This window comes from Geotrypetes seraphini, chromosome 8 (genome assembly GCF_902459505.1).
Source record: "Geotrypetes seraphini chromosome 8, aGeoSer1.1, whole genome shotgun sequence".
Classification (NCBI taxonomy): Eukaryota; Metazoa; Chordata; class Amphibia; order Gymnophiona; family Dermophiidae; genus Geotrypetes; species Geotrypetes seraphini.
Window position 1 is genome coordinate 86,892,424 of NC_047091.1, and position 25,473 is coordinate 86,917,896.

The following is a 25,473-nucleotide window of genomic DNA, read 5'->3' on the forward strand; positions in this document are numbered from 1 at the left end:
GAAGAATTAAATAACAGTTATCACACAATGTTGAAAAAAATCACTAGATATCTTGACCTTATGAACTAGACTTCCCCTGACTTTAAGGGGTTGTAAAGCCCTGTTTAAAATGGTATTGCTCCCAAAATGGTTGTATGTGATGCAGACCTTCCCAATATATATAACTAATAAGTATTTAGCAACCTTTTATAAGATATTAAGAAAGTTTCACTGGAATAATAAAAGCCCATCTCTCATGCTAGCACAAACGTTTTTGCCTGTGAGACGAGGAGGTTTGGCCCTTCCTGATTTATGTAGGTATAATGTTGCTTGTTTAATGAACACTCAAAATCAAAAAATAGTGCACCAAGATTCAAAAAAACTAATCAATAAAGTGAATTAGCCACCAAATAAAAATATGTAGAAAACTAATCACTGGTTCCTCAGTTTGCCACACAATGATAGAGTATGGTAGCTGTCCTCATAGGAACTTTATAGCGTGTATAGTTTTCATTATTTTTGTACTTTTTTTTCCTTTTTTACTTTAGTATATTCAATAATTTATAACTCTGAGATACTTATGCTTAGTAAGTTATCATCTTTAGCAAAAGTGGTGATAATAACAGTCACTTAGCTTTAGTCTAGCTCTGGGTCTAGCTCGATCCCCACCGACGCGTTTCACACTTTCATCAGGGTCGGGGAAGGAGAACGCAGAGCAGAATCTTTTCCTAGCTAAACGCTAGATCCATAGTTAAAGAGCCGGAAGAGCTTGTTTAATGAGGCATCTAGTGGATTGGATAGAAAAAAAGCACCCGATTTTATACTCCTGTATATCTTGAGAAGAAGTTGATGTCTCCTAGGCATGATTGTAAACCTTATAAAATCTTCCCTACTAGAAGATATCCTTTATTGAAATTAATGAGACAGTGTTGGCAGTGGCTGTGTAAGCGTATGCACTTGCCACCTTTTTCCACTGTTTGCTCCCCTTGTATTCATTTTGCCTTTGTTGTAATTTATTGCCATTCCTTTTTGATTTGCCATTCCTTTATGATTTGGCATTATATTCATGGGCATTGGTACTCATTGTATTCTCTACTATTTGTTACTTCTCCCAGGAATTCCCTTTGAATACCCCTTCCCAAGCGGACCATAAGTCGCTGCTGTTCCAAGCTTATGCTTAAGTTACTGCATTGTCAATTGTTCTGTCCAATGTAATCCCCTTAAATAACGCCCCCCCCCCCCCCCAAGTTGTCCTCAAGTTACTGTTCTTCCAAACTTGTGCTTAAGTTACTGTATTGTAATTTGTACTGTCCAATGTAATCCACTGTGAATGTTAGTTAGTAACCCGTTCTGACCTACTGGGAGGACCGGATAGAAATCAAATGTTTTTATGTAATTTATTTGTTTTTATTAATTATGTATGTTTTGGGACTCCTGATGCAGGCTCACTTGCTGCAACACAGCCAGTGTCGAGTCCAATGCATGTTTAGATGAAATTCTGTATATGCTACATTGGTTGGTATTAAAGTGTGGTTCGTTTGAAGACCAGGCTCACTCTGCTTCTTTTTTGGATTCCCTGGGGATTTGTGCAAAGTGGATTTTCTCTGTTGTCTGGTTCAAAATCCCTTATACACATTTTGGGAACATATGATGGTATGTGAATGAATTAAGGCTAGATGTTCATTTTAGGCCTTGCTCCTAAATTAAGTCCTTTGACCTTTTTTTTTTTTTTACCAATCACTGATGCCCCATTTATAATATGACATATAGCAAGCATGCACATTTGTATTTTTGACTAGTTCCTACTCAATTATGCTGAAACACAAATTAAAAATATTATACGACACAAATGAACAAGACACTGTATCCCAGTGTGAAATGGTTTGATGGGTATTTTACTCACTTGATGGGGATATCCCACCCAGAATTCTCTTTGGTCCCAAAACCAGGGTTTCTGTAAGGAAGAAAATATGTATTTAGCTAATTAGATAAAACATTTATTGCGTTGCTACAGTAAGTGCTTATCTGATATAAAAAAATGTGACATGTTAACAGTAGCTTCAGAACACAGTCCAGATCAGGGTCAGGGCTCACATTAGTAAATCTCTGGACTCATCAGTCTTGTAAGCAGTAACCAGGAAGATCCATGTCAAAGGGTCAGGCTGAGCCAGTCCTGGTTTTACTTCCATCACATGCATGAATTTTCTGTAAGAACAACAGGAACAAACAACAAGATCATAGATGCCACAGGGTAAGCCAGGATTGTCTTAGTCTGTCCCTAATGACGTGGTCTTCCTACATCAATAGAGAAAAGAAACGTCCTAGGTGAAAGCTTGGGGAAGAGGGGGAATGCCAGGACATGTACACACAGGGTTTGATTCTGTAAATGGTGCCGTATGTTAGGCAGCGGTAAGCACCTTACCTTCGACTAACTTACCGTAATTGTTTTAATTGGTGTGGTAATTGACCGTGCCATTAAAAACCAATTAAAAACTCATTAAAAAAGTAGGTGCCAGGAGGCACCTACTAAGGTAGCAAGGCACCTAAGGTCAAAGTAGGTGTGGTTAGGGGGTAGAGATGACCTTAGGCACCATTAGGCGTGATTCTCAAAAAATCTTAGGCATCTGCAATGTCGGCCAGTAAAAGCCTGGCCTACATTACCATGCCTACGTTTTGTGTTAGCTGCAATTCTTTAAACGGCGCCTAAGCATGATTGACACTTGGCTGGTGCCATTTTCATAGGCGGCTACTGATTTAGATGCTGTTTACAGAATTAGAGCCTTTAAAAAAAATTTTTTTTTAAAGGATCCTAAAAAATATACAATTTCTTGAAACTTATTGTGGGATTTCTTGTACATAAGCCAATGTCATACTTATTCACATCTGACTGAGCCACCTCCTCTCATTTCATATCTGTGCTCCATAGATGTGTGGTTTATCTGTCATTGTGGGTGCTAGGCAGAATTCCAGGTAAAGGGGTGCATACACCCCAGAACCATTCTGATAATCTGCAACTTTCTTTCATCAAGGAAAGAAGATAGGAAGAGTTACTGGTCATGAGAAGAAGTCAAGAACAGCATACAATGTTCCCATTAAGGACTAACTTCACATGAGAAAACTTTTTTTTTCTTTGCAATCAAAGGATTGAGCTGACACAAGCAAAACTTTTCTATTTCCATACTCTGCATGCTTTCCCTACTTATTCGCCTTTAGTTTATAACTACTCTGAGTAAAATTCAGATACTGAATGTTTAGAGCAACTTAAAGAATACTGCTCCCCCTGAATGAGTACCACTCTTAAAAAAAGGGACAGTAGAGGTTCTTTTCAACACAGCAGAGAAAACCCCCTTCATTGTCCACTAGATGCCTTTTGCGGTACTTACTGGTGGAGGGGCATTTTCGATACTGCTTCTAAGTCCAACTTTGTGTGTTTACCGCTAAATGTCCAAAGTTGGAAACAGCTAGTTTTGAATGTCCTGGATGTCCACATTTGTTTTCCGAAAATCTCTTACTTGGACATGTTGGTCGACAAGATGTCTAAATTTTCCACAGATGCATCCAAGCGTCCAAATGCAGACTCTTTGGACGTGGGAAGAGCCAGCATTGTAATGGACTGGCCACACAGACATATCAACAGAGCAGTGGGCGACCTTAGAGGGCACTGCTGTGAACTTCACATAAAGGCTGCCATATATACATCTCACCAAAACCCCCTTATAATTTAGGGTAAGCCCTCTAAAATGTCCCCCAAACCTACTACTCACTTTTCTACCACCCCAATAGCCCTTATGGCTGTAGGTGGCATCCATATGAAAGTAGAGTAGGATTTTGGTGGGTTCTGGTGGCCTCATATTTTTCACCATAAATGTAGTGGTTAGAGTGTCTTATGGGCCTGAGTCCTTCTCTCTATGGCTCATTAGCCCATTCACCAGCTACTTAAGACACCTGTGTGATGCTCTACTAGGCTTTCCCATGCCAGTTACTGCTGTTCTTTAGACATGTATGTACTCTTTAAACAGGATATTTTGTGGGGTGGGAAGAGGTCTGTGAGCATTAGGGGAGCTTGTGTGTGCATGGTCATAACTTAATGTATGCAGTGGTCATCTGGTCAGTTTGGGCACCTTTGGGGCACTTAGAGGCATCTAAAACAGGTCTAACTCTGGGTGTCTAAGTTCGGTCTAAGATGTCCCGGGAAAGCCTTATCATTGAAGAACCTCCAGGTCTAAGCCTGCCTGAAGCCTGCCCATAACAAGCCTCTCAACATGCCCCTTTGAGCTCTGGACTTTCAGAAAGTTGGTTTCATAAATTGGCACTTGGACGTTCTAGCTATTAGGATGTCCAAGTGCCGACTTAGGTGGGATTTTGGACATCTGAAAGTTTTGATTATGAGCTCCATGTTATTATGCACACTATATACACTCCAGGGAATTACATACCCACAAAAAATCAAAACCATGTACAGATAAATAACAAATTGAATAGAATAGTACTTGCAATATTCTGGAAATATATGCAGGTATTAACATTTGGCTCTCAGTCAGGCCTGGCTCCCTAGTCTAGCTTCTTCCTGTTGGCCACATGACTAGTAATGTTCAGCAGTACTCTAACCGAAATTGAGGTTGCTAACAACCATAAAATAATTTATCTAGCAATGTTTTTGGTAGGTTGCCAAAGGGCCTCAAGGCTGCAGCTCTTCTAGCCTTTAGTTTGCTGATGAGTTACCAAATGTGATTAGAGCAGCAGGCTATGAACCAGGGAAACCAGGGCTCAAATCCCACCGATGCTTCTTGAGGAGATCTTGGACAAGTTGCTTAACCATCCATTGCTTTAGAAACAAAACTTAAAATACCTTGTATTTCATTTGATTGTGAAATATATATATATATATAATAAAATTTTAAAAATTAAATTACAATTAAAAAAATTGTAAGCCCTCCAGGGACATGAAAATGCCTACTGTATTTGGATGTACTGTGCCTTGAGCCCTTACTGAGAAAGGTATGATCTAAATTCAAAATCCAATACCAGGCATAGTGTGAAGTAATACAAAACACTACAAATGTCACTTCCAGAAGTCACACAAGCACCTACTTTGTTAGGAAAAAATAGTGCCACAAACACTGCAGTGAGCACCATGACTTGAGTATCACTAAACCTATTGGAAAACTAAACAAATCAGATTAGAACAGATCAATCGTGCAGTCAACGCTAACAGAAAACCTTCTCATTCTTTCAAAATGCAAAGAACAGATCTTTACCCAGTATAGAATAAGTAACCACAAAATAAAAATTAAACCAAACGCTCCAGAAGCCAGACTCTTCATACAATGCAACATCAGAGAAAGAGAAAGCAATGTATGTCCCCTTGTATTGTGCAAAATATAAAGATACAGAAGTAAATTCCCCAAAACTGTCATATTTCAACCATTACATAACAAATTAGCAAATGCATATAAAACAAAAGATAGAAAATTATACCATGTTATTGGACTAAATATACTCATATTTTTCTATTAGCTTTCAGAAGCCAAAATCTCCTTCCTGAGATCAGGAAAGTTTAACTGCTAATATGAAATTAACAAATAATTAAATCCCAATTCATTTGAAACAAGCAATAAACATACCTCAAAACAGTCCACTCAACAAATAGCACAGTAAAATGGAGCCTATATGGATAAATGAAAAGCACACATAATAAAATACTTAGGGCTGGATTCTCAAAACTTACCGTGCCTTTAAAGATGGTCGTTATACTGGTTCCAGCTGGGTTAGCATACTGGCTGATTATCAGAATGGCTCACCGTGGTCTTTTCCATGGATTGAGGCTTACCTCACTACTAATTGCACTGCCCCCAACTATTAAATTTCCTTTCCAGGTGAAAGACTTCTGGCTACTGGCAGGTGAGCCACCCAACTATACCCACATGCAACCTGGGGATTATGTGTATGTGAAGATACCCAGACCACGCACAGCACTTTCGGATACCTACTGTGGACTGTACCTGGTGCTCCTCGTGGAACATTCAGCAGTAAAGTTACAAGGACTTTCTAGCTGGATTCATCTCTTCCAGTGCAAGAAGATGGCACCTAAAACCTCTCCCCTTCCCAATGCATCCTGGGATATGGAGGGGCCTTAAGTGCCTGAGACAATCAGGACCTTAGGCTCCTCCTAGTGCATCCCAAGATGCATCAGGAAGGAGAAGGCTTGCCATTTTGAAGAGGTGGGCCTGCCAGCTGGAGTGAGAATCCTTCTTGCTGTCATTCAATTTAAAGATATGGGGGGGAGGGGGGACTGTGAAGGGGTTGTCAGGAGGGCAGGGGTTCCTGGTGCAGAAGAGACTGGTCATCCCTCTTGCCAAGGCATGGGTGTCTGGGGGGCGTCTGGGCGGGTCAATGCAGTGACGACTGAGGAAGGAGGGAGTGGGCATCCCTTCTGCCAATTTCCTACAGGGAGTGGGGGTGGCTAAGCAGTGGCAGGCAAGGGGGAGTGTCAGTGGGAGAAGGGACTTTTCCTTCTGCTGATCTCCCTGCCGGTCAATTAGCTGAACTGGCAGGACTTGGGGAGACCTGCAGCACAGTTGATCGGTGCAGGGAGAACAGCCTTGACAGGAGGGAGGAGCTGTACCTAGTGATTACTCTTCTGAGCAAGCGCCAGACACAGTTCCCCCCTTTTTTACTTGCAATTCTCTGCATAAATAGCGTGCATATAATTTGCATGCTATTATGCTGAAAATTGCCCGTAAAAGAAAAATTGCTCCCACTATGGCCACTACATCAACTTTCTGGACTTTACTGGTGAGTTTTGAGAATCTGGCCCTTCACGAACAGCCCAATAAAATCAAATTTATGTATACTGTACAATCATTAGCAAGAATAAAACCTTAACAGATGACACAGTGTGGCAGGGTCAAGCCTTGCCCTACCCCACACGCTCGGATCTAGTCTCCACAGAGTGCCAATGGGGTATGCAGGTTTCACAAAATAAACAATCTTTTTTTTTTCTTTTTGCACTTTCAAAACCAAAAAGATTTATTTTCCTTAATATTTCTTTATACAGTGAAACTGGCAGCAAAATCCCCTTTGCTGCTTTCAATACAATCCATGCTTCAAAATATAGCAAACTTTCCAAATATCTCCCACAGTTCAGGATTTCAATATTCTTCATTCAAAAACAGCAAACTTATTTTACAGCTTTTTGTCCCCTGGGCTGCTGCTTTAATACAGTCCAAACAGCCTCTTCAAATGGGACCAAAGTTTACTTCTTCTTGTCCACAGGCAACTCCAGGCAGTGCTCCTGCCTGCACTCAATTCTCAGACTGCTTCTAATATCCACAGTCAAATAATGGATACTCTCTTGTGCCCAGCTCCAAAGAGCACTCTCACAATACTGCCCTGCCTCTCTAGCTGGGGCCAGTATGTGTGGGAACTTGCTCACCCTAATACAAAATAATGGACCCAGTACACCACCCATGTTCCCAATTAATCAGTGTCTCAGGACAGGGGCAAACTTTGGGTACCTGGAACAACTATGGTTTTAAACCTGGCTTTCCCTGCAATAGTACTGGGCTCTCCTCTCCCACTGCACCAAAGCTTATGCACACTCTTGTCCCCACACTCAGACAAATCTCCGTTTCAAATCCCTTAGCAACAGGATCCTTGTTTCACATTTATGTTCAAATCTGTTTTATTATTATGAATACAAAACAACAAATAACAAAGACATCAAAGTCAAAGGAAAGATCTTCCAACAATACAAAAGTTTTTTATTTAAACCAGTTTTATTCACACATGCTCTCATCACACATTCCTTCCTCTGGTTCATAACTGTGATACATGTCATAATCTAAGTTATTGTAATCCAAACCTTGCTCATTCACTTCTCTGCACTGTAGCTTCCCTCCCCCAACCTGAAAAAGCCCTCATTTCTCACAGCCAGCCTGTACAAACTTCTCCACAGAATCCTCCCACTCCCAAGCCTACCTTGCTCTGGGAAATGGTCTCCTGCCTTGCCTGGGAGTTTCTGGCTGAAGTTTCCAATGAGGTAGTAGGACTGGGATGGAAACTTTCTCAGTGTTTCCTAATGTGCCTTGCAGAGTTCTCAGCCTTCCAGCTCTGTCTTGCCAATTTTCCTGTTTCTCTGGCTCTTCCTGCTCCTGCTCCTGCCCCCAGCTCTCAGCTGTAGAGGTTTTATTCTTCCCGGGCTCTGGCCCTGCTTGATGCATGTCAGTCCTGCTGACTCCTCCCCTTTCTTTAACCCTCTGTGTGTTAGCTTGTAATGCTGCAGGTTTAAAAGGAGTTTTTACTTCTATAGTTTTGAATAAGGAATAATAGGGTAATATGAAGGAATTCTGAGCTGCTGCTGCACTCTGTCCTATTCTCTGCCTTTCTGGTGTGGGAGCTGTCTGCTTGCTAGACTTTACAGTTTGCTTTCTTGTCTAGAAATAGGCACTGGTTTGCCAGAAATAGGGTTAGCTGCAGAGTCTCTGAACGAGACAGGGTCTTGCCTGTCACAACAGCAAATTGTAAACTGAAAGGATATCTGTCATCAAAATGTAATTAATAATGTGGAGAATTCTTAAGAGTGCAATTAGTAACGTGTAAAAAAAAACAAAACAGGAAGATGAAAAGATGGTGATATGAGAAAATGTGCAAGCTCCTTTTGAGTGCATGTTAATTTCAGTTTATAACAACGCTGAAGACCGGTGTGAATTCTAAGAGGCCAGAAAAAGGTGAGCAAAGAGACTAATATATCAAAGTGCCAACTGCTGATACTGTGTAATCAATATTAGAATGGAACCTTCATGAAAACATTATGCAATTACACAGCACAATATAATCAGCAGGCCAAAAAGGTGACGGTATTCTACAAGGTACAAATTCAAGTCTTTTAAACTTTCGGTTGTTATGTGATAGAAAAAAATCATTTAAAAAAAGTCTTCACCGCCTTTTTGGTGTAAAAGAACCAAACACAGGAAAACATTATGAAAATACTGCAATGACTTAATATCAAGGTATAATGGCACAAACTAATGAAAAATAAAATTACTTGAATTAAAAAAAGGGTAGTGTTATACAGTATGTGACACAAAAAGTAAAAGTTATACAAAAACAGCCAAGTACAAGTGCTGCAACTGATAAACGAAAGGAAAAGGGATTTATATACCAACTTTTTGTAGTTATTCAAAGCAGTTTACATACTCAAAGCAGTTTACATACTGATATTTCAAGCATTTTCCCTATCTAATGTACCTGGGGCAGTGGAGGATTAAGGCCTAAATTCTGTAACTAGCGCCTAAAGTTAGGCACCTATTTTGGAGGCGCACAACTAGATAGGCGCCTATCTAAATTGAATAACAAGCTCAACTGAGCTTTTTAATCAGCACTGACTGAAACATAGGCGCTTATCAAGAAAGCGCGATTCTGTAACAAAGCGCCTCTAAAAATTTAGGTGGCCTTAAAAAAAATAGGCGCTATGCATTTTAGGCATGGGCGTGGCTGCGTGTTGGGCATCTTCTTGCAGAATCACTGCTCTTAAATGTGCTTAAACGCTCAGCTAGCTGCCTAACTTTTAGTTGTGCCTAGAGCTGGCCTATTTAATGGGCACCTCCAAAATAGGCTCCGCTCAGCGTGATTCATTAAACAAAACCCAATTTTACTTGAAGCATGCTGAACAGTGCCTAATTAGGCGCCTAACTTTTGGGCACGTCTTATAGAATTTGCCCTTAAGTGACTTTGCCCAAGGTCACAGGGAACAGCACAGGATTTGAATCCAGTACTACAGGGTGCTGAGGCTGTAGATTTAACCACTGCGCCACACTTACTTGTGTAGCATCTTAACATTGAAACTGAACTGAAGATCTAAAGCTGAAGTACAGTACTGACATTTAAAAGAATTTGAGACTGCAGCTGATGACTGTGCTGCTACAATTCAATAAGGTGGTACTGCTTAATGTCAAATAATTACTAGCCCATAAAAAAGTATTAACTTCAAAATATTAAACCTTAGGAAGAAAATATATATAAAAATAATAAAGAACAATTATATCAGAGTGAATTACCAATTACTACTATATACAGTAAATGCTTCATGAGAGATCCATCTTAAAAGCCAACCAATGATAATCAGCTGCTTTTTCCAAGGATCCTCTTCTTTTAACAGCAGGCCTATGGCTAGAACAACTAGAATTATGCTGTTAGTAAACTATTGTTGGCCTGAAGCAAAAGTGAACAACAACTTAGCCATCACACATAATTTCATTTGGATGTATATCTAAATAGTGACACAAAATAAAAACCTCAGATTAAAATTAATTTTAAAAACCATCAAGATCAATATGTGGCAACACAATTGCTATGATGTTACAGTCTTAACATATTTTCTTTAAAGGGTAAAATATGAGAAAAGCATTATCAGTGCATGTGCTTTCTATTGACATTCTCTCACAGAAAAAAAAAAATTTTTTTTTTTGAAAGAATGATCCAATCCAATCCTTAATCTTGTATACTGAGTCATCCTGACTATGGAGCTCGATCCGGTTCACAAAAAGGTGCAAAAAGGACAAGGAAAACAAATAATTGGACAAGGAAGTCATCAATTGCAATCCCTTATTAATCAGTTAAAGATTTCTGAAATTCTTTAAAGTTCTTTAAAGTCTTTTAAATTCTTTAAAGTTTTCCGAATGATATCCATCCTGAAAATTAAAATTTTTACTGGGCAATATAAAAAAAGATAGTAATAGACCCAAGGGTATGGATATGGATGAAGCGCCACATAATATGGATAATAATGTGAACATATACTGTATTTTTCGCTCCATAAGAAGCACCTAACCATACGACGCACCCTAGATTTAGAGGAGGAAAAACCAAGAAAAAAATATTCTGAACCAAATTGTGCCTCTGAACCCAGCCCCCTAGAAAAATAGACAAATATACTGCAGCAGACAGATTTTGATCACTAAATTGAAATCCTGCCTTTGTTGTCTGGTGATTTCTAGTTGCACTAGATACAGTTCTCCCCCGAAATTCGCAGGGGTTACGTTAGCAGAGTGACTGCGAATAATGGAAGAGTACTGTAATCAGCACTCTCCCTCCTCCTCCTCTCTTGCTCTGGCCCGAGCAACCATCATTTATTGGGGGCATCACTAGGGATGAGCGCACAGCCCTTGGGGGTAGGGAGGGAAGAAGATCAGCACTGAGTGCCAAATACCACCAGATTCACCCTGCTTCGCAATTTTCCAACCCTTGGTGCAAAATGACACCCTGCCCTGACCTGCCACTGGAAACAGACTCTGGATGCAACACTTTGGAAATCTGACAAAACTAAATTTCTACTGCTTGAAAAGGACAAAACCCCTTCTATAACTGAACTAGAAATAAAAACCACCAAATATCCTATACAGCCCGCTCTCAAACTCCTTGGAGTAACAGTAGACAGATGTTGCACTCTTCAGGTGCAAATCAACAAAATCACACAAAAAGCATTCTTTACCATGTGCAACCTTCGCAAAATTAGAAAATTCTTCGACAAAGAACAATACAGACTCATAGTCCAATCCCTAGTCCTAAGTCTAATGGACTATTGCAATATCCTCTACCTTCCTTGTCCCACCTACTTAATAAAACAACTACAGACCGTCCAGAACACTGCCCTCAGATTGATCTATTCCCTTGGAAAATTTGACCACATCACCAACGCCTTCCTAGATTCACACTGGCTTCCAATACAAGCCCGCATCCAATTCAAACTATATTGCATATTATTCAAAACATTAAATGGAACGGCACCCTCCCACCTAAACAACCGCCTAAATAGGAACCTCTCTTCCAGACAGAGGAGAACCCAGTCCCCTTTCTCCTACCCCCCTTTTAAAAGATGTACGACAACTTACTAGCAACACATGCAGCTAAATTGGACCCCTCCATCACCAACCTACTGACAGCTTCAACTGACCTCAAAACTTTCCGAAAAGAAATCAAAACCATACTATTCAAGAAATTCATCCTAATTTCCTAACCCCTTTTCTTTTCCCCTCTCTCCCCCTCTTAGTATCCTCCCTTCAAAACTGATTTAGACCTAACATCTTTAATTGTATTCCTCTTCCTGAAAACGTCCAGCTATCGTTTTGATGTATTAGGCCCAACGTCTTTAATTGTATTCCTCTTCCTGGAAATGTCCAGTTATCTTTTTGATGTAATCCGCTTAGAACTGCAAGGTACAGGCGGAATAGAAGTCATTAATGTAATGTAATGTAATGAAGTTGCTCAATTCATGTTGAGCCTTTCTAGCTTCTAAAGCTTGTTCAAACAGGCAGGATCGGTGTTAGATATCCTGGGGCCCAGGGCAGAAATTTTTGAAAGGAACTCCAAAGCCTGCCAGCAGACTGTGTCTTTTTCACCTCAGATCGGATAGGCTTAGATCCCCTGTAGCAAGGAAACCAAGACAACTGTCCTGTTTACATAACCTTAACACCGACCCTAAAGACCTGTCTCTGAAATTAATATTCCTCTCAGTTTAATAATGCCTTTTCATTAGCACCTTCTTGTCCCATTATTTTTAGTTCAATCTCTTATTGCCGTGCCAATTCCTCCTCCCTGGTCCGCCGCTTGCCCACTGCTGCCGCAACTCCATGAAGGGAAGGGCTGGCGGCGTGCAATCGGGCCCAACAGCCTTCTCCCAATGTCAATTCTGATGTCGGAGTAAGGTCCAGGCCAGTGCTTGGCTGGCCCGGACCTTCTCTCCGATGTCAGAATTGACATCGGGGGCTTCGGGGCAAGACTTGTAGGCCCGATTGCACACTGCCGGCTCTTCTCTTCTTTTCCTGTGATGGCGAGCGGATATGAGGGCGGCGAGCAGCACCGGCGGAGGGGGGGGGGGGGCAACGAGCAGCAGCAGAATGCTGGGGGAGGTGTATTCGCTCCATAAGATGCACTCCCTTTTCGGGGGTGGAAAAAGTACGTCATATGGAGCGAAAAATACGGTAACTGTGAAGCTGTGGCACTTATTAAAAATATTTAAAAGCTGGAAATATATCATTTCCTCAAATAATATTAATGGCATGCAATTATGGCACACGAAAAATTAAATATTACAGTAATTATCAGATCTAACAACAGTGTTTAATTTTTTTTTTTTTTACAGAAAACAATTAGACCTAGTTCTGCATTTAAACCAGCAAGTGAACAGTATTGTGTTCAAAAATGAGTCTTTGTTCTAAGCACAATGATTGTAAGTTTACATTGTTACTGTGCCATCTAGTGGGTTACATGTTTGATTGCAAAGAACTTGATATAGTACCACTACTATTATTTCTATAGTGCTACCAGATATACGCAGCGCTATACAGAGTCACAAAGAAGACAGTCCCTGCTCGAAAGAGCTTACAATCTGAACAGACAAGACAGACAAACAGGATGTCATGGATACAATTAAGGGGAACAGTTAATCTGCTGGCTAGGTTGGTGGGCAGAAGTGTAGGGGTAAGGATTGAAGGCTACATTAAAAAGGTGGGTTTTCAGTCTGCTTTTAAACAAGGTAAGGAAAGGGACTTGGCGGACAAACTCAGGTGAGTTTATTTCAGGAATAGGGGGCAGCTAGATGAAAGGAATGAAGTCTGGAAGTGGCAGTGGAGGAGAAGGGTACAGCTAAGAGCAACTGATCTGACAGTTCAAGAAGCATGAGAATCAAGTAAAGGCCCTTAGATCTAGCCATGAACAGGTCACTGCAGATATAATCAGTTGTATATCCGGCACAGATTGAATGTTGTACAAGAGGAGCTGATACAGTGTTTCTGAGTATGCAGCTTCTGTGCTCAATAATTCTGGTTTTAAGCATTCTCTTTGTTTTACCTACATACAATAGCTGGCATGGATAGATAATGATATAAACAACCTGCACTGTTGTACAGTTTGTATTGTAGCGGAGAGGCAATTTGATATTTTTACTTGGATGCTTGAAAAAAAGACAAAGTCAATGAATGTTTACAGAAAAAACATGATCCACAAGCAGCATGTCCACATATAAACTGTGTATCAGTAGTGTCTAAGTCCCTCTTTGACTAAGATAGAGGTTTCTACCGTGGCCCGGAGTGCTAAATGCTCCAAAGCTGCTCCGATGCACATAGTGTTCCTACGAGTGTTGGAGCATTTAGCAGTAGAAATTTCTACTATGGCTTAATATAAGAGGGCCTAAGTTTGGCAAAGTTGAGGAGACTTTCTTCAAATTCTTATTCCTAGAATAAGCAATGACAAGTCTTTTATCTTTAAAATAATTATGGCCCTCCAAAATGTGCCACTGTTTCTTTATATGAGTGTTGGGGAAACCTAAGCGTGCATACAATATCAGGCATTTCCTATTATTCAAAAGAGAGTCCCTACTACAAGATACTGCTTTTTGAATGCCTTCTGTAATAATTTTGCTAGGTCAAGGAAAGGCAATTCCAGTCCTCGAGAGCCACAGGCAGGTCAGGTTTTCAGGATATCCACAATAAATATGCATGAGATAGATTTGCATCTCAAGGCGGCAGTGCATGCAAATCCATCTCATGCATGTTCATTGTGGATATCCTGAAAACCTGACCTGGCTCCGGCTCTCGAGGACCGGAATTACCTACCCCTGTGCTAGGGTAACCTCTGTCTTGAAATCTTTTAGCGCGCGGGGCAATGTAGCGAGCGCTGAAAACGCTAGCGCACCTTAGTAAAAGGAGTCCCATATCTTGTCTTACTGATTAAAACATCCAAATACGATATTTCTGACACACTGAGATTCATTTTAAATGTTCACTTCCGTTGTTGAGCCAGTTTAAAAAAAACGGAGGCAATTTGTCTACATCTCCCTGCCACAAAATGAAAACGTAAATCAATGTATCTCCAGTACATCTTCACCTCTTGTGCAAATGGGAATTTCTTTTAAGAAAGTTTTCTCAAAATTTGCAACAAACCAATTTGCAATGCTAGGCGCCACAGAGGCACCCATTGCTGTTCCCTTAATCCGCTGGAAAAACTGTTTTTCAAAACAAAAATAATTTTCCATAAGAGCAATGGCTGTGAGTTGTAATAAAACAAAATAGAAGCATTTGGCTGACAGACTACTGATTTTGATCAGTGCAGCTCTTGTGAGGATCAATCTGAAACTAGGGGCTCCTTTTATCAAGGCGCGCTACGGGGGTTAGCACGTCGGACATTTCATCACCCCGCTCAAGCCAAAAAACTAACGCCTCGTCAATGGAGGCATTAGCGAGTAGCGCAGCAAGCGGTTGAACGCACGTTCAACCGCCTACCGTGCCTTGATAAAAGGAGCCTTAGGAGCACATAATCAGATTAAATATTAAAATTAAATATTTTATTTACTGTTGACTATGTAGTTCTATTTTCCAAATTTAATTTAATTTTAAATATTTTTACTACATGTAAACCACATAGATGTTTTGCCAATGTGGTATATCAAATGTAAAATAAACTTGGAAACTATGGGCTCCTTTTACTAAGCTGTGCTAGCGGTTTTAGTGCGCACGCTACAATGCCACACACGCTAGACACTAACGCCTCCATAGAGCAGGCGTTAGATTTTCCGCGTAGGTAAATACTCTTGTTCGTGGATGAACTCATGTGGAGTCCTGCAGGGCTCGCCTTTATCTCCAACATTGTTTAACATATATTTAGGGCTCCTTTTACAAAGGTGCGTTGGGGCCTTAACGCACACTAGCCGCTACCGCCTCCTCTTGAGCAGGCAGTAGTTTTTCAGATAGCACACGCTATAGCGTGCAGTAATCCGGTGCGTGCACTAAAAACGCTAGTGCACCTTTGTAAAAGGAGCCCTTAATCCTGAAAAAGCTAAGATTTTTTTAGCTATCCTAACGATAAAATCCAGGAAACAACTATCCAATTGAAAGGTCAATGTTTTGAGATAGTACCTAATCTGAAAAATTTTGGGAATAACATTAGACCGCAGTCTAACTTTTATAAAGCATACGGATCTGTTAACTAAAAAATGCTATGCGATATTATGGAAATTGAGGACTATTAAGAAATATTTTGACAGTCTACTGTACTGTCTACCTTGGATTATTGTAACGTCGTTTATCTAGGATTGACAAAAAAGACTTTATTAAGTTCAGAATGCTGCAGTCCACCTGATTTTTGGTCTTAAGAAGTATGACCATGTAAGTTCTTTTTATACTAGGTTGATTTGGCTCCCATTCGACACCAGAGTGCTTTTAAAATTTGGGTGTATTTGATACAAGGCACTTTTTGGTTTACTGCCTTCTTATCTGGTATCTTACCTGAAATTATTCAAGTCAAATAAATGCACCAGAAATTCTGGTATGTTCATCTTCCCTGCTCTAAAGACCTGTCATTATAAAACCTTTTAGGACAGGACACTAGAATATCAAGTGGGGAAGATGAATTCCTGGATGTGCCCTCTGATTACCCAATCCCATGCTTATCTTAATTTCAGAAAATTATTGAAAACTTACCTATTTGATAAGCAAAAATGTTAACTTTCTTAAAAGCATATTAACGATGATCTATTTTATCTAGCAATTTGTATTTTTAATTGAACTGTTTTTTACTTATGTTATATTTAAAGTAGTAATGTTTTCTGTATTGTATATTTTCACTGAAATGTCTCAGTTTCTCTTGCTGTGAACCACCCAGAACTACTGGCAGGGCAGTATACAAGAAAATAAATTATTATTATTATTAATCTTCAGCGTGCGCTAAAAATGCTACCACAGCTTAGTAAATGGAGCCCTATGTAGCAGTGTGGTCCTTTTTTAAATAATATTTTCAATGTGGGATGTTGGTGCATAATGAATCAATATCCAATGTGACTAAAATCATATCTTCAAGGTCACTATCATGACTATTAAATAAATTTAACATATGTGTAGTCATGATCCTATTAAAGGAACACATGCTTTCAAAACCAAATCAACAAATTGTGACAATGGTTCTAAAATTGAGATATTGAGAGACTCATCTACTCTCTGAGAAAACATGACCACATCACCGAGGCGTACCTCCACTCACACTGGCTACCAATTCAAGCAAGAATACAATTCAAGTTCTACTGTCTTCTATTTAAAACCATGAATGGAAATAGCCCAATATACCTAAACAACCGTCTAATGTGAACCACCTCAACCAAAAAACAAAAGGAATTGACCCCAAAATATCCACAAAGATGAAAATCCAGAGAAAACCAAAAAATCTCTGTGGAGTGACGATGTTCCCAAATGGACTTTATTTGAAAGTATCAAAGTTCCAAAGGTACACTAAAATCATCCACATAAAATAATTCCATCCATATAAAAGTAAATCATCCACATAAGAGCCTTAAAGGATCTAGTCCGCTAGGGATACAGGACCCAACACGGTCCGCGTTTCGACAAAAAGTCTTCTTCAGGGGTCCCTGGGGGTTCTATAAAGGTGAGTACGTGGGAAACAATTGTGTGGTGAACCGGAAGTGAGACATTGCTTGCATTTGCCACCTCAACCAGACAAAGGAGAACTCACGCTCCATTCACATAACCCTCAATCAGAGAAGTCAAACGGAAAAAACTGTATAATGGCCTCCTGGCTACACAAGCAGCGAGATTAGACCGCCAACTCTCTACTTTGTTGATAACGACCCCTGTCTACAGAACATTTAGAAAAGAAATAAAAACCATACTATTTAAAAAATCCCTGATACCCAACAATTGAAACCAACCTAACGCCTCCCTTCTCTCTAAAACAACCTAACGCCACAAGAACCACCTCATCTCTATGAACCAAGTTGACTACTCCCTAACTATTCTATAATTCCTCTGGAAATGGCCAGATAGATCCTTTTTGTAATCTGCCTTGAACCGCAAGGTAACGGCGGAATAGAAATCACTAATGTAATGTAATATTGCCTGAAATAAATGGGCCTTCCTGGAAGATTATTGAATGATTTGTGAATCTTTGGTAGGACATAAATTGTGGAGATTACAGGATTCTCAACAACTAGATATTCTTTTTAGATAATGAAGCCTGCCTTATGAGCAAAATCAATGGTTTCTTTGAATCTTTTTGCAATCTAGGAGTGGAGTCTTCTGCAAGTAGAATATAATTATTTCTAGCCTCCAATTGTCTCTTAATTTCATCTATATACTTTTCCCAGTCTAGAACCACTATGCTGCCACCCTTATCTGCAGGTTTTATAACAATTTATTTATTTTGTGCAAGGGTCAGCACTGGTCACCCCGAGCATACTGGTCCCTCTGGATGCTCTGTCACTCAGATGAGGTTATAAGCTTACTGAGGATTAGGCCGAAGCCAGCAATCCTCCCCTCGAGGGTTACCTGGGGATCCTTGTCACCAAGAATTCCATTGCTATGCCTTTCTGCTCCCAAGGTCCTAGCAGCAGGCTTCCCTTCTTCTCAGGATGAGAACAGTCCAATTTGGTCCACCCATTCTTCAGACTCCAAAAATCAGAAAGAGGAACCCCCCTCCCCTCCCCTTTCTGGGATCAAATTCAAATCATTAGGAATCTCTTTTTGCTTCTGAAAGGCTTATTTTTATCTATTCCAATTTATATGCAAATGAATATGCCAATCAGTTGGGTAGGCTTTAGCAAGTTAGGGTTAGCCTATTCCTGTTTCCACCCACCTAGCCTCTCGGATAGACTAGTACCTCCATAACAGGAATTAGATTGATCTAGTTATCCCTTGTTTAACCCCAGGCAACTATTACCTGTCCCTTGGTAAAGTTAAGCTCCAGTGTATCCCTCCCTTGAGGGAGTGTTCTGTCATGTAATGGGACATTCACCCATCACAATGCGACAAAACAGCCATGTGCAAGCGGCTTCCTGAATGGCTCCTGTGAACTCTCGTGAAAATTTGCAGGAGCCATTCAGGAAGCTGCTTAGCACTGAGCAGCAGCGCCAAAGCGTGCTCCCGCTCAGTACTGCTCAGCGGCTGAAGCCGCAACTCGTGGCATGGCAGCAACTGCCCGGGTTAGTAGCGGGGCAGGAATGCGGAAAGCTCGCTCCTGCTCGCTACACCTCTGGACCACCAGGGATTCCAGAGACAGAGGCGGTACGATGGACAGAGCAGGGAGGTGGGACAGGGTGGAGAGCCTGGCGGATCAATGGAGGCCTATAAGTCGTCAATTGGGCTAATTGTTTGGCCCAAAAATCCCGGTTTATATTCAAGTATATACGGTACATCCCGTCGCAGCACCATCCATCATTTATTTATAAATATTTACATGCCATTAATCAAAATTTCTTAGTGGTTTATAGTTATACATGAGAAATATGTTATACAATAAAAGACAATGCCCTGTAAACAAATAAAATGGAAACAAAACCGAAAGCAATACACAGATCTCAAAAATTAAATCTCTACTCTACAATTTCCTTCTTGACTCAAACTTTGACCTCTTCTGTTAAGAGTAGGACTCTGGAAAAAATATCATGTCCTTGCAAGAAAAAGTGCTCACCCACCACTTGTCTCTCTCAGGCAGTGCAGAAAGTAGAAGGGGAGAGAAGAAGGCAGAACAGAAAAGAAGCTCTCATCTTCCTAATCTATCCACCTTCACTTCTGCTGGTTTCCCCCCTCCAAAGTATCCTTCAGGGCACACGAGTGTAGGAGGCAGTACCTGGAGTGTTCCCAGCTAAGACCACTGCAGCATTGCACACCAGACAAATTAAGCAACCCAGCCAGAATGATGTTTAAAAATTCAAACTGTGTATTACCTACAGTCTTTCAGAGATCTTCATGTTCTCATTATACCATCCTTAATCTTTTTGCACCATAATAGCTGATACCAGAGTGAGACCAGGACAAGCAAGTTCTAGGCAAGCTTGCCCCTACTTAGGGTTTGAAGAGTCCCATAGGATTGTAATCTACTTCTCCGTGTTTCCTCTCTGGTTTGAAAAGCTGCCATGCAATGCAGATGTCAGAAATGTGCTGCCATAGCATGCTCCCCAGAGATGGTGGCATATCTCTGAGGTGCTGCCATGATCAGATGAGCTGAGATGAAGAGCACTCTGTTTAGCACATTATCCTCTGCCATTACTGTATTAGTCTGGTTAGTGCTGGTGCTTGGGTGTGTGGATGTGAAGGTGTGTCTTTGGGAGAAGAAAACTGGATATAGCACTGTCAGTACTCACATCGTACAGGATAACCAATCCTCCAGAGAATGCCACACAATAAAACAGGAATCTCCAACTGCAAGAGAAAAACACAAGACATAGCATTGAGCCAGTGAAAAATTCCGCTCCCTACAGCACTCTCCAATCACAAAAGCTTTTTTTTTTTCTGTATTGATTTTCCAAACTTCAATAGTGCAATACACAAATATATAACATGTAGTAAGTCAATAAAAGCACATACAACTTACAAATATACACAACCAACCATTTTCTCCCCCCCCAAAAATGATTATTCAATAAAAAAAAAACCCTCCCACCCTTTCCTGGACGTGTACGAAAATAAACAAAAGCTTCTTGAAAACTGCTCCAGAAATCTGAAAAACACTGGTTGTTATTTGTAATGGGAGGATAACACCCATCAGGGCATTAATCTCAGCAGCAAAGTCAGAAACCCTGTCTTATTTGTTTCCATTCTCTGAGGGACTGTATCCATTGAGGCTTCCAACATGGCTGCCATATTCCTGCCCTTAAGGGAAGATTAGGTTCTTATCTCAATAATCTTTTTACTAGAAGGGTACAGTAGTCTTGACAAGTGAGTTGCTTCCCTTCACCCACTAGGATTGCAGAAGGCATCATCTACATTTTTCAAACTTCATCTCCTTATGTCACTGAGCAGTGCCTCAGATCTTCAGTTTGTACCAAAGCAATGGATAACCGCTAAGAAAGAAATAATAAGGAGGGCACAGAGAACTCCCCGACAGTTCAAGTCTTTCCTGCTCTGTAACAAGAATAATTAATTAGACCAATGGACACAAAGCATAAACAAGGTGAAATCACACAAGTCACCTACCTGAGTGCAACCAGCACTAACAACTATGCAGCTCCTATAGTTTCTCTAAAACTTATCATTATAAAGCCAAGGGATACTCTTCAAACTTGTTTAACAGAAGAACATTAAACATCTTCATTCTCTCTTGTTTGTTCAAAGACGAACATCTAGAGACACCCATATTTGTCTCAGGTAGAAAGCAGGCTAACTTAAAATCTGACAGGACATGCCATTAAGACTACTGTATCCTTCTACTAGAAAGAAAATTATCAAGGTAAGAACCTAATCTTCCCTTCTAGTACAAAGGGCACAATATTCTTGACAAGTGGAACGTACCAAATCAGTCCTCTGAGTCTAGGGTGGGGTAGATGAGCCTGCAGTGAGCACTGAGGACCCAAAAGTGGTATTCATTTGTGCCACCACCTCCACTCTGTAAAACTTAGTAAAAGTTTGGAGGGTGGACCATGTAGCAGCTCTATAATCTCTTTGGGTGGAACTGCCCAGAATTCTGCTCATGAAGAGGCCGTGCCTCTGGTGGAATGCACTTTCAAAGAAATTGTGGCTGCCTACCACAGCCAGTGTACGCAGACGATGTATGCAAATCCATCTGGTAATGAACACCTTTGAGTGAGGCTTTCTCCATCTGCTAAGGTTAGTTAACACAAAAAGCTGATCTGAGAGATGAAATTCAGTCATCATCACAAGATAAAGGCGAAGAACTCTCCTCATGTCCAGTAACACCAAAATTCTGTCCTTTTACTTTATGTCTGTGGCATGGAATGCTGGAAATGGGACTTTCTGATTTACATGGTAATATATAGAAATAAAACAAACAAATGAAATAAGTTAATACCTTTTTATTTGACTAACTCATCACATTTTATGATGAGCTTTCGAAGGTAACCCTTCTTCTTTACATCAGAAATAAGCAAATGTTGACAAATATTAGTATATATAAGAAAACCATGAATGCATTTCAGAGATAGTTTCACAGGAAGAGGGTGGGTGGGTGGATGAGCAGGAGACAGAGAGATGAAAAAGCAGTTTAAAAAGTCTTTCTAGTGGGAAAGGAAGTCCAGATTAGAGAGTTGCGTGGGGACAGAACTCCCACCCATCCCCATCCGTCCCCGCAAGGATCCTCTCCGTCCCCACCCATCCCTGCCAGGATCCTCTCCGTCCCCACCCATCCCCGCAAGGAATTACCTCCATCCCAGCCCGTCCCCATAAAAAGCAGCAATTACTTCTGACAGTATCATCAATTCCACAGTTTCTTTTGTGCTTGCGCTGCTGTTTTCCTTATGGAATCTCTTTGGTGGAACCCTTTTTTTGTTTTGTTTTATAAACCCCTTTTACTAAGGCTGACGTGTCCATTATATTATATGGACGAACCCTGCTTCCAAAGCCTTCCATCCCCGTGGAAGTCCCTTTGGCTAGAGAGGGGTCCCTGTGGGAGTCCCGTCAGCCAGAGGGGGGTCCCCGTGGGAGTCCCGTGGGTTAGGGGGGGATTCCTGCGGAACCCGCAGGATTCCCGTGATCCCCGTTCCCGTGCAGACCTCTAGTCCAGATCTTTGTTAAGTCCTGTCGGGTAGGTGTCAAAATATTTCATTGTTTTAATCTCAAAGGTTTTATGTTCTTGGATTGTCTTAAAGTTCCCTTTTAATATTCTCACCATAAAATCATTGGTGCAGTGGTCAGTTTTTCCAAAGTGTTGTCCAACAGAGGTGACATCCTGGTTGGTATTATAATTTTTAATATGATATCTATGTACGTTGATTCTGGTTTTTAGCATTTGGCTTGTTTCACCAATGTAACATCCCTCTTTGCATTTTTTGCACTGAATGAAGATGAACATGTGAAGGATTCCTTTATGCTGAATGATTTTTCACCAGATGAGTGACCATGGTTTCCTTCCAGATGTGCTAGCACAGTTTGTCACACTGCAAGAACGTGTGCCATTCTCTTCTTCGTGGGTTTATGTAGGGATCTTGCTTTTTACCAATTTTTGTTTCAGATTAGGTGGCTGACGGAAGGCCACCACACCATTTCATTGATTTACATGGAAAACAGAGACTACTTTTGGTAGAAAGGAAGGTACAGTGCGTAGGGACATGCCCGCCTCCATGCAAGTGCCTTGAACTTCCAAACTCTTTTTACTGAGGCAATAGTCACCAGGTAAACCATCTAGACTATAAGATCCATCAATGATGTACACCAGGGGTGCCCACACTTTATGGGCTTGCGAGCTACTTTTATAATGACTAAGTCAAAATGATCTACCAACAATAAAATTAAAAAAAAACACAAAGCACACTGAAAGGCAGAGAAAATGTTAATTATTCATATTCCGGGTTTTTTCAAAGAGGTCACGGCAGATGACTCTATGCAATGTCACCTCAGTAACAAAATACAAAAATAGACAAATACACCCCCTCCCTTTTTACTAAACCACAATAGTAGGTTTTAGCACAGGGAGTTACGCTGAATGCCTCGTGCTGCTCTCAATGCTCATAGGCTCCCTGCGTTAAAAAATGCTATTGCGGTTTAGTAAAAGGGAGCCATAGTGCAAAATATAGACAGCAGATATAAATTCTCAAAACCGACACATTTTGATCACTAAATTGAAAATAAAATCATTTTTCCTACCTTTGCTGTTTGGTGATTTCATGAGTCTCTGGTTGCACGTTCTTCTTCTGACTGTGCATCCAATCTTTCTTCCTTTCTTTCAGCCTCCTGTATGTTTCCTCTCCTCCAGACCTCATTCTCTCCCCCAACTTTTTCTTTCTGTCTCCCTGTTCCCCCTTCTTTCTGTCTCCCTGTCTGCCCCCTTTCTTTCTTTCTCCGTGCCCTCCCCCAAGCCACTCGGTTTGCTGCCACCGCCATTGGGGAACAGCCCCCAAGCCACCGCCGTCCCAAGCTTTCCCTGCAGAAGCGTCGCGCTGACCAGCATTCCGCTCCCTGACGTCAATTCTGACGTAGGAGAGGAAGTTCTGGGCCAACAAGGCATTTCTCCTCATTCCATCCAGCCTGAGCCCCATCTCTCCTTGATCCAGCATTTCCCTTCTGTGTCTGTCAGAATTACCATTCCACCTATTTTCCAGCATCACCTTTCTTTGTGTCCATCTCACCTATATCCCTATCTCACCACTTTTTCAGAATCTTCATTTGTCTCTGTCCTTGTCTTTACCCCATGTTCACCATTTGCCCTTTCAATGTCTTTATCTCCCCCCCCACACACTTTTTCAGCATTACTTCTATGTCTCTATTTCACCTCCTCTTCATGTCCCCTCTGTATCTCTATCCTTATTCAGTAGGTCCTGCTTACTCTTTCTCTTCTTTGTGTCACTATCTCCATTTTCAGCTTTCCCCCCTTTTCCTTTGTTAATGCTCCCTGTAGCCAGAAACTTTCCACTCTCCCTCCACTCAGGCCCAGCCCAGTATGAAATATTTCCTTTTGTTTCCCTCCCCTCTCTCTTTCTCTCTCTCTTCTTCTCCCTCACCCACGAGTCCTGCATCTGGCCCTCTCCCTTCTACCTGCACCTGGCAAAACCCCCCTGCTCTGCGGCTCTCTTAAGTAACTCGTCAGCAGAGGTGATCAAGACAAGCTGCCGACATGGAGGCCTTCCCTCTACGAGTCCCGCCTTTGTGGAAAAAGAAAGTTGAAACAAGCGGGACTCGCAGAGGGTAGGCCCTGACGTCAGAAGCTTGTGTCGATCGCTGCTGCTGAGTTGCCAAAGAGAGCCGCGGAGCAGGGGGTGTGGCCGGAAGCAGGTAGAAGGGAGAGGGAGATAGGAAGGCTGTAGAAGCTCCAGAGCATGACACCAATCCCGGCCAGGATGATTTCTTTTTCAGGCTGTTGCTGCTGCCGCCGCCATGCCTCCCCCCCCCCCCCGAAATGACAAAAACAGCCTAATGTCCGCCGTCGGCGTCTTTGATGTCGGAGAGAGGAAGAAGAGGAAGGCTGATAGGCCCGGTAGATCGGGACGGCAACACGAGTCTATCACAGAGCCCGGGATGGGCTCTGCGATCGACTCACGTTGCCTTCCTGAGCTACCGGTCGATCGCGATCGACGCGTTGGGCACCCCTGATGTACACTATAAGGGTGCATGTGGAGTCTTACAGAGGACTCATAAAACAAAATTAAGATTCCACATAGGGAATGATTGTTGCATGGGAGGATGCTGTCGCAATGCTCCCTTCAAAAATCTGGTTATTACAGGATTGGAAGCTAAGGATCCTTTCTTCACTTGAGGTCTAAAGCACTAGAGATTCACCACCTGCATCTTGCAAGAACTAACTCTTTTCAAGACCGTCCTGAAGGAACGACAGGATTATGGCTATGGGAGCTGTGTACAGCTCCACCTTCTGAACAGCACACCAGCGCTGAAAAGTCTTCTAGTACTTAGCATTAGAGCTGCCCGATTCCCAATTCAAATTGATTCACTGATTCACTTTGATTGAATTAATTTGAATAGATTTGATCTGAGAGGAAAAAAATCAGCCTCATCGATTCAGTGCAGGCCCAGGGTCATCATGATCTGG

The 25,473-nt window shown here is 41.3% G+C and overlaps 1 protein-coding gene across 1 annotated transcript in view; it reads right to left on the bottom strand.

Moving 5' to 3' along the window:
* CERS4 (ceramide synthase 4) overlaps positions 1–25,473 on the bottom strand; it is a 205,400-nt gene that overhangs the window by 45,032 nt on the left and 134,895 nt on the right. Inside the window, exons 5-6 of the mRNA XM_033957298.1 lie at positions 20,123–20,180; positions 1,883–1,933 (exon numbers count right to left, since the gene is read on the bottom strand). Of these exons, the coding sequence (XP_033813189.1) occupies positions 1,883–1,933; positions 20,123–20,180 (109 nt within the window). The remainder of the gene's footprint in view (positions 1–1,882; positions 1,934–20,122; positions 20,181–25,473) is intronic.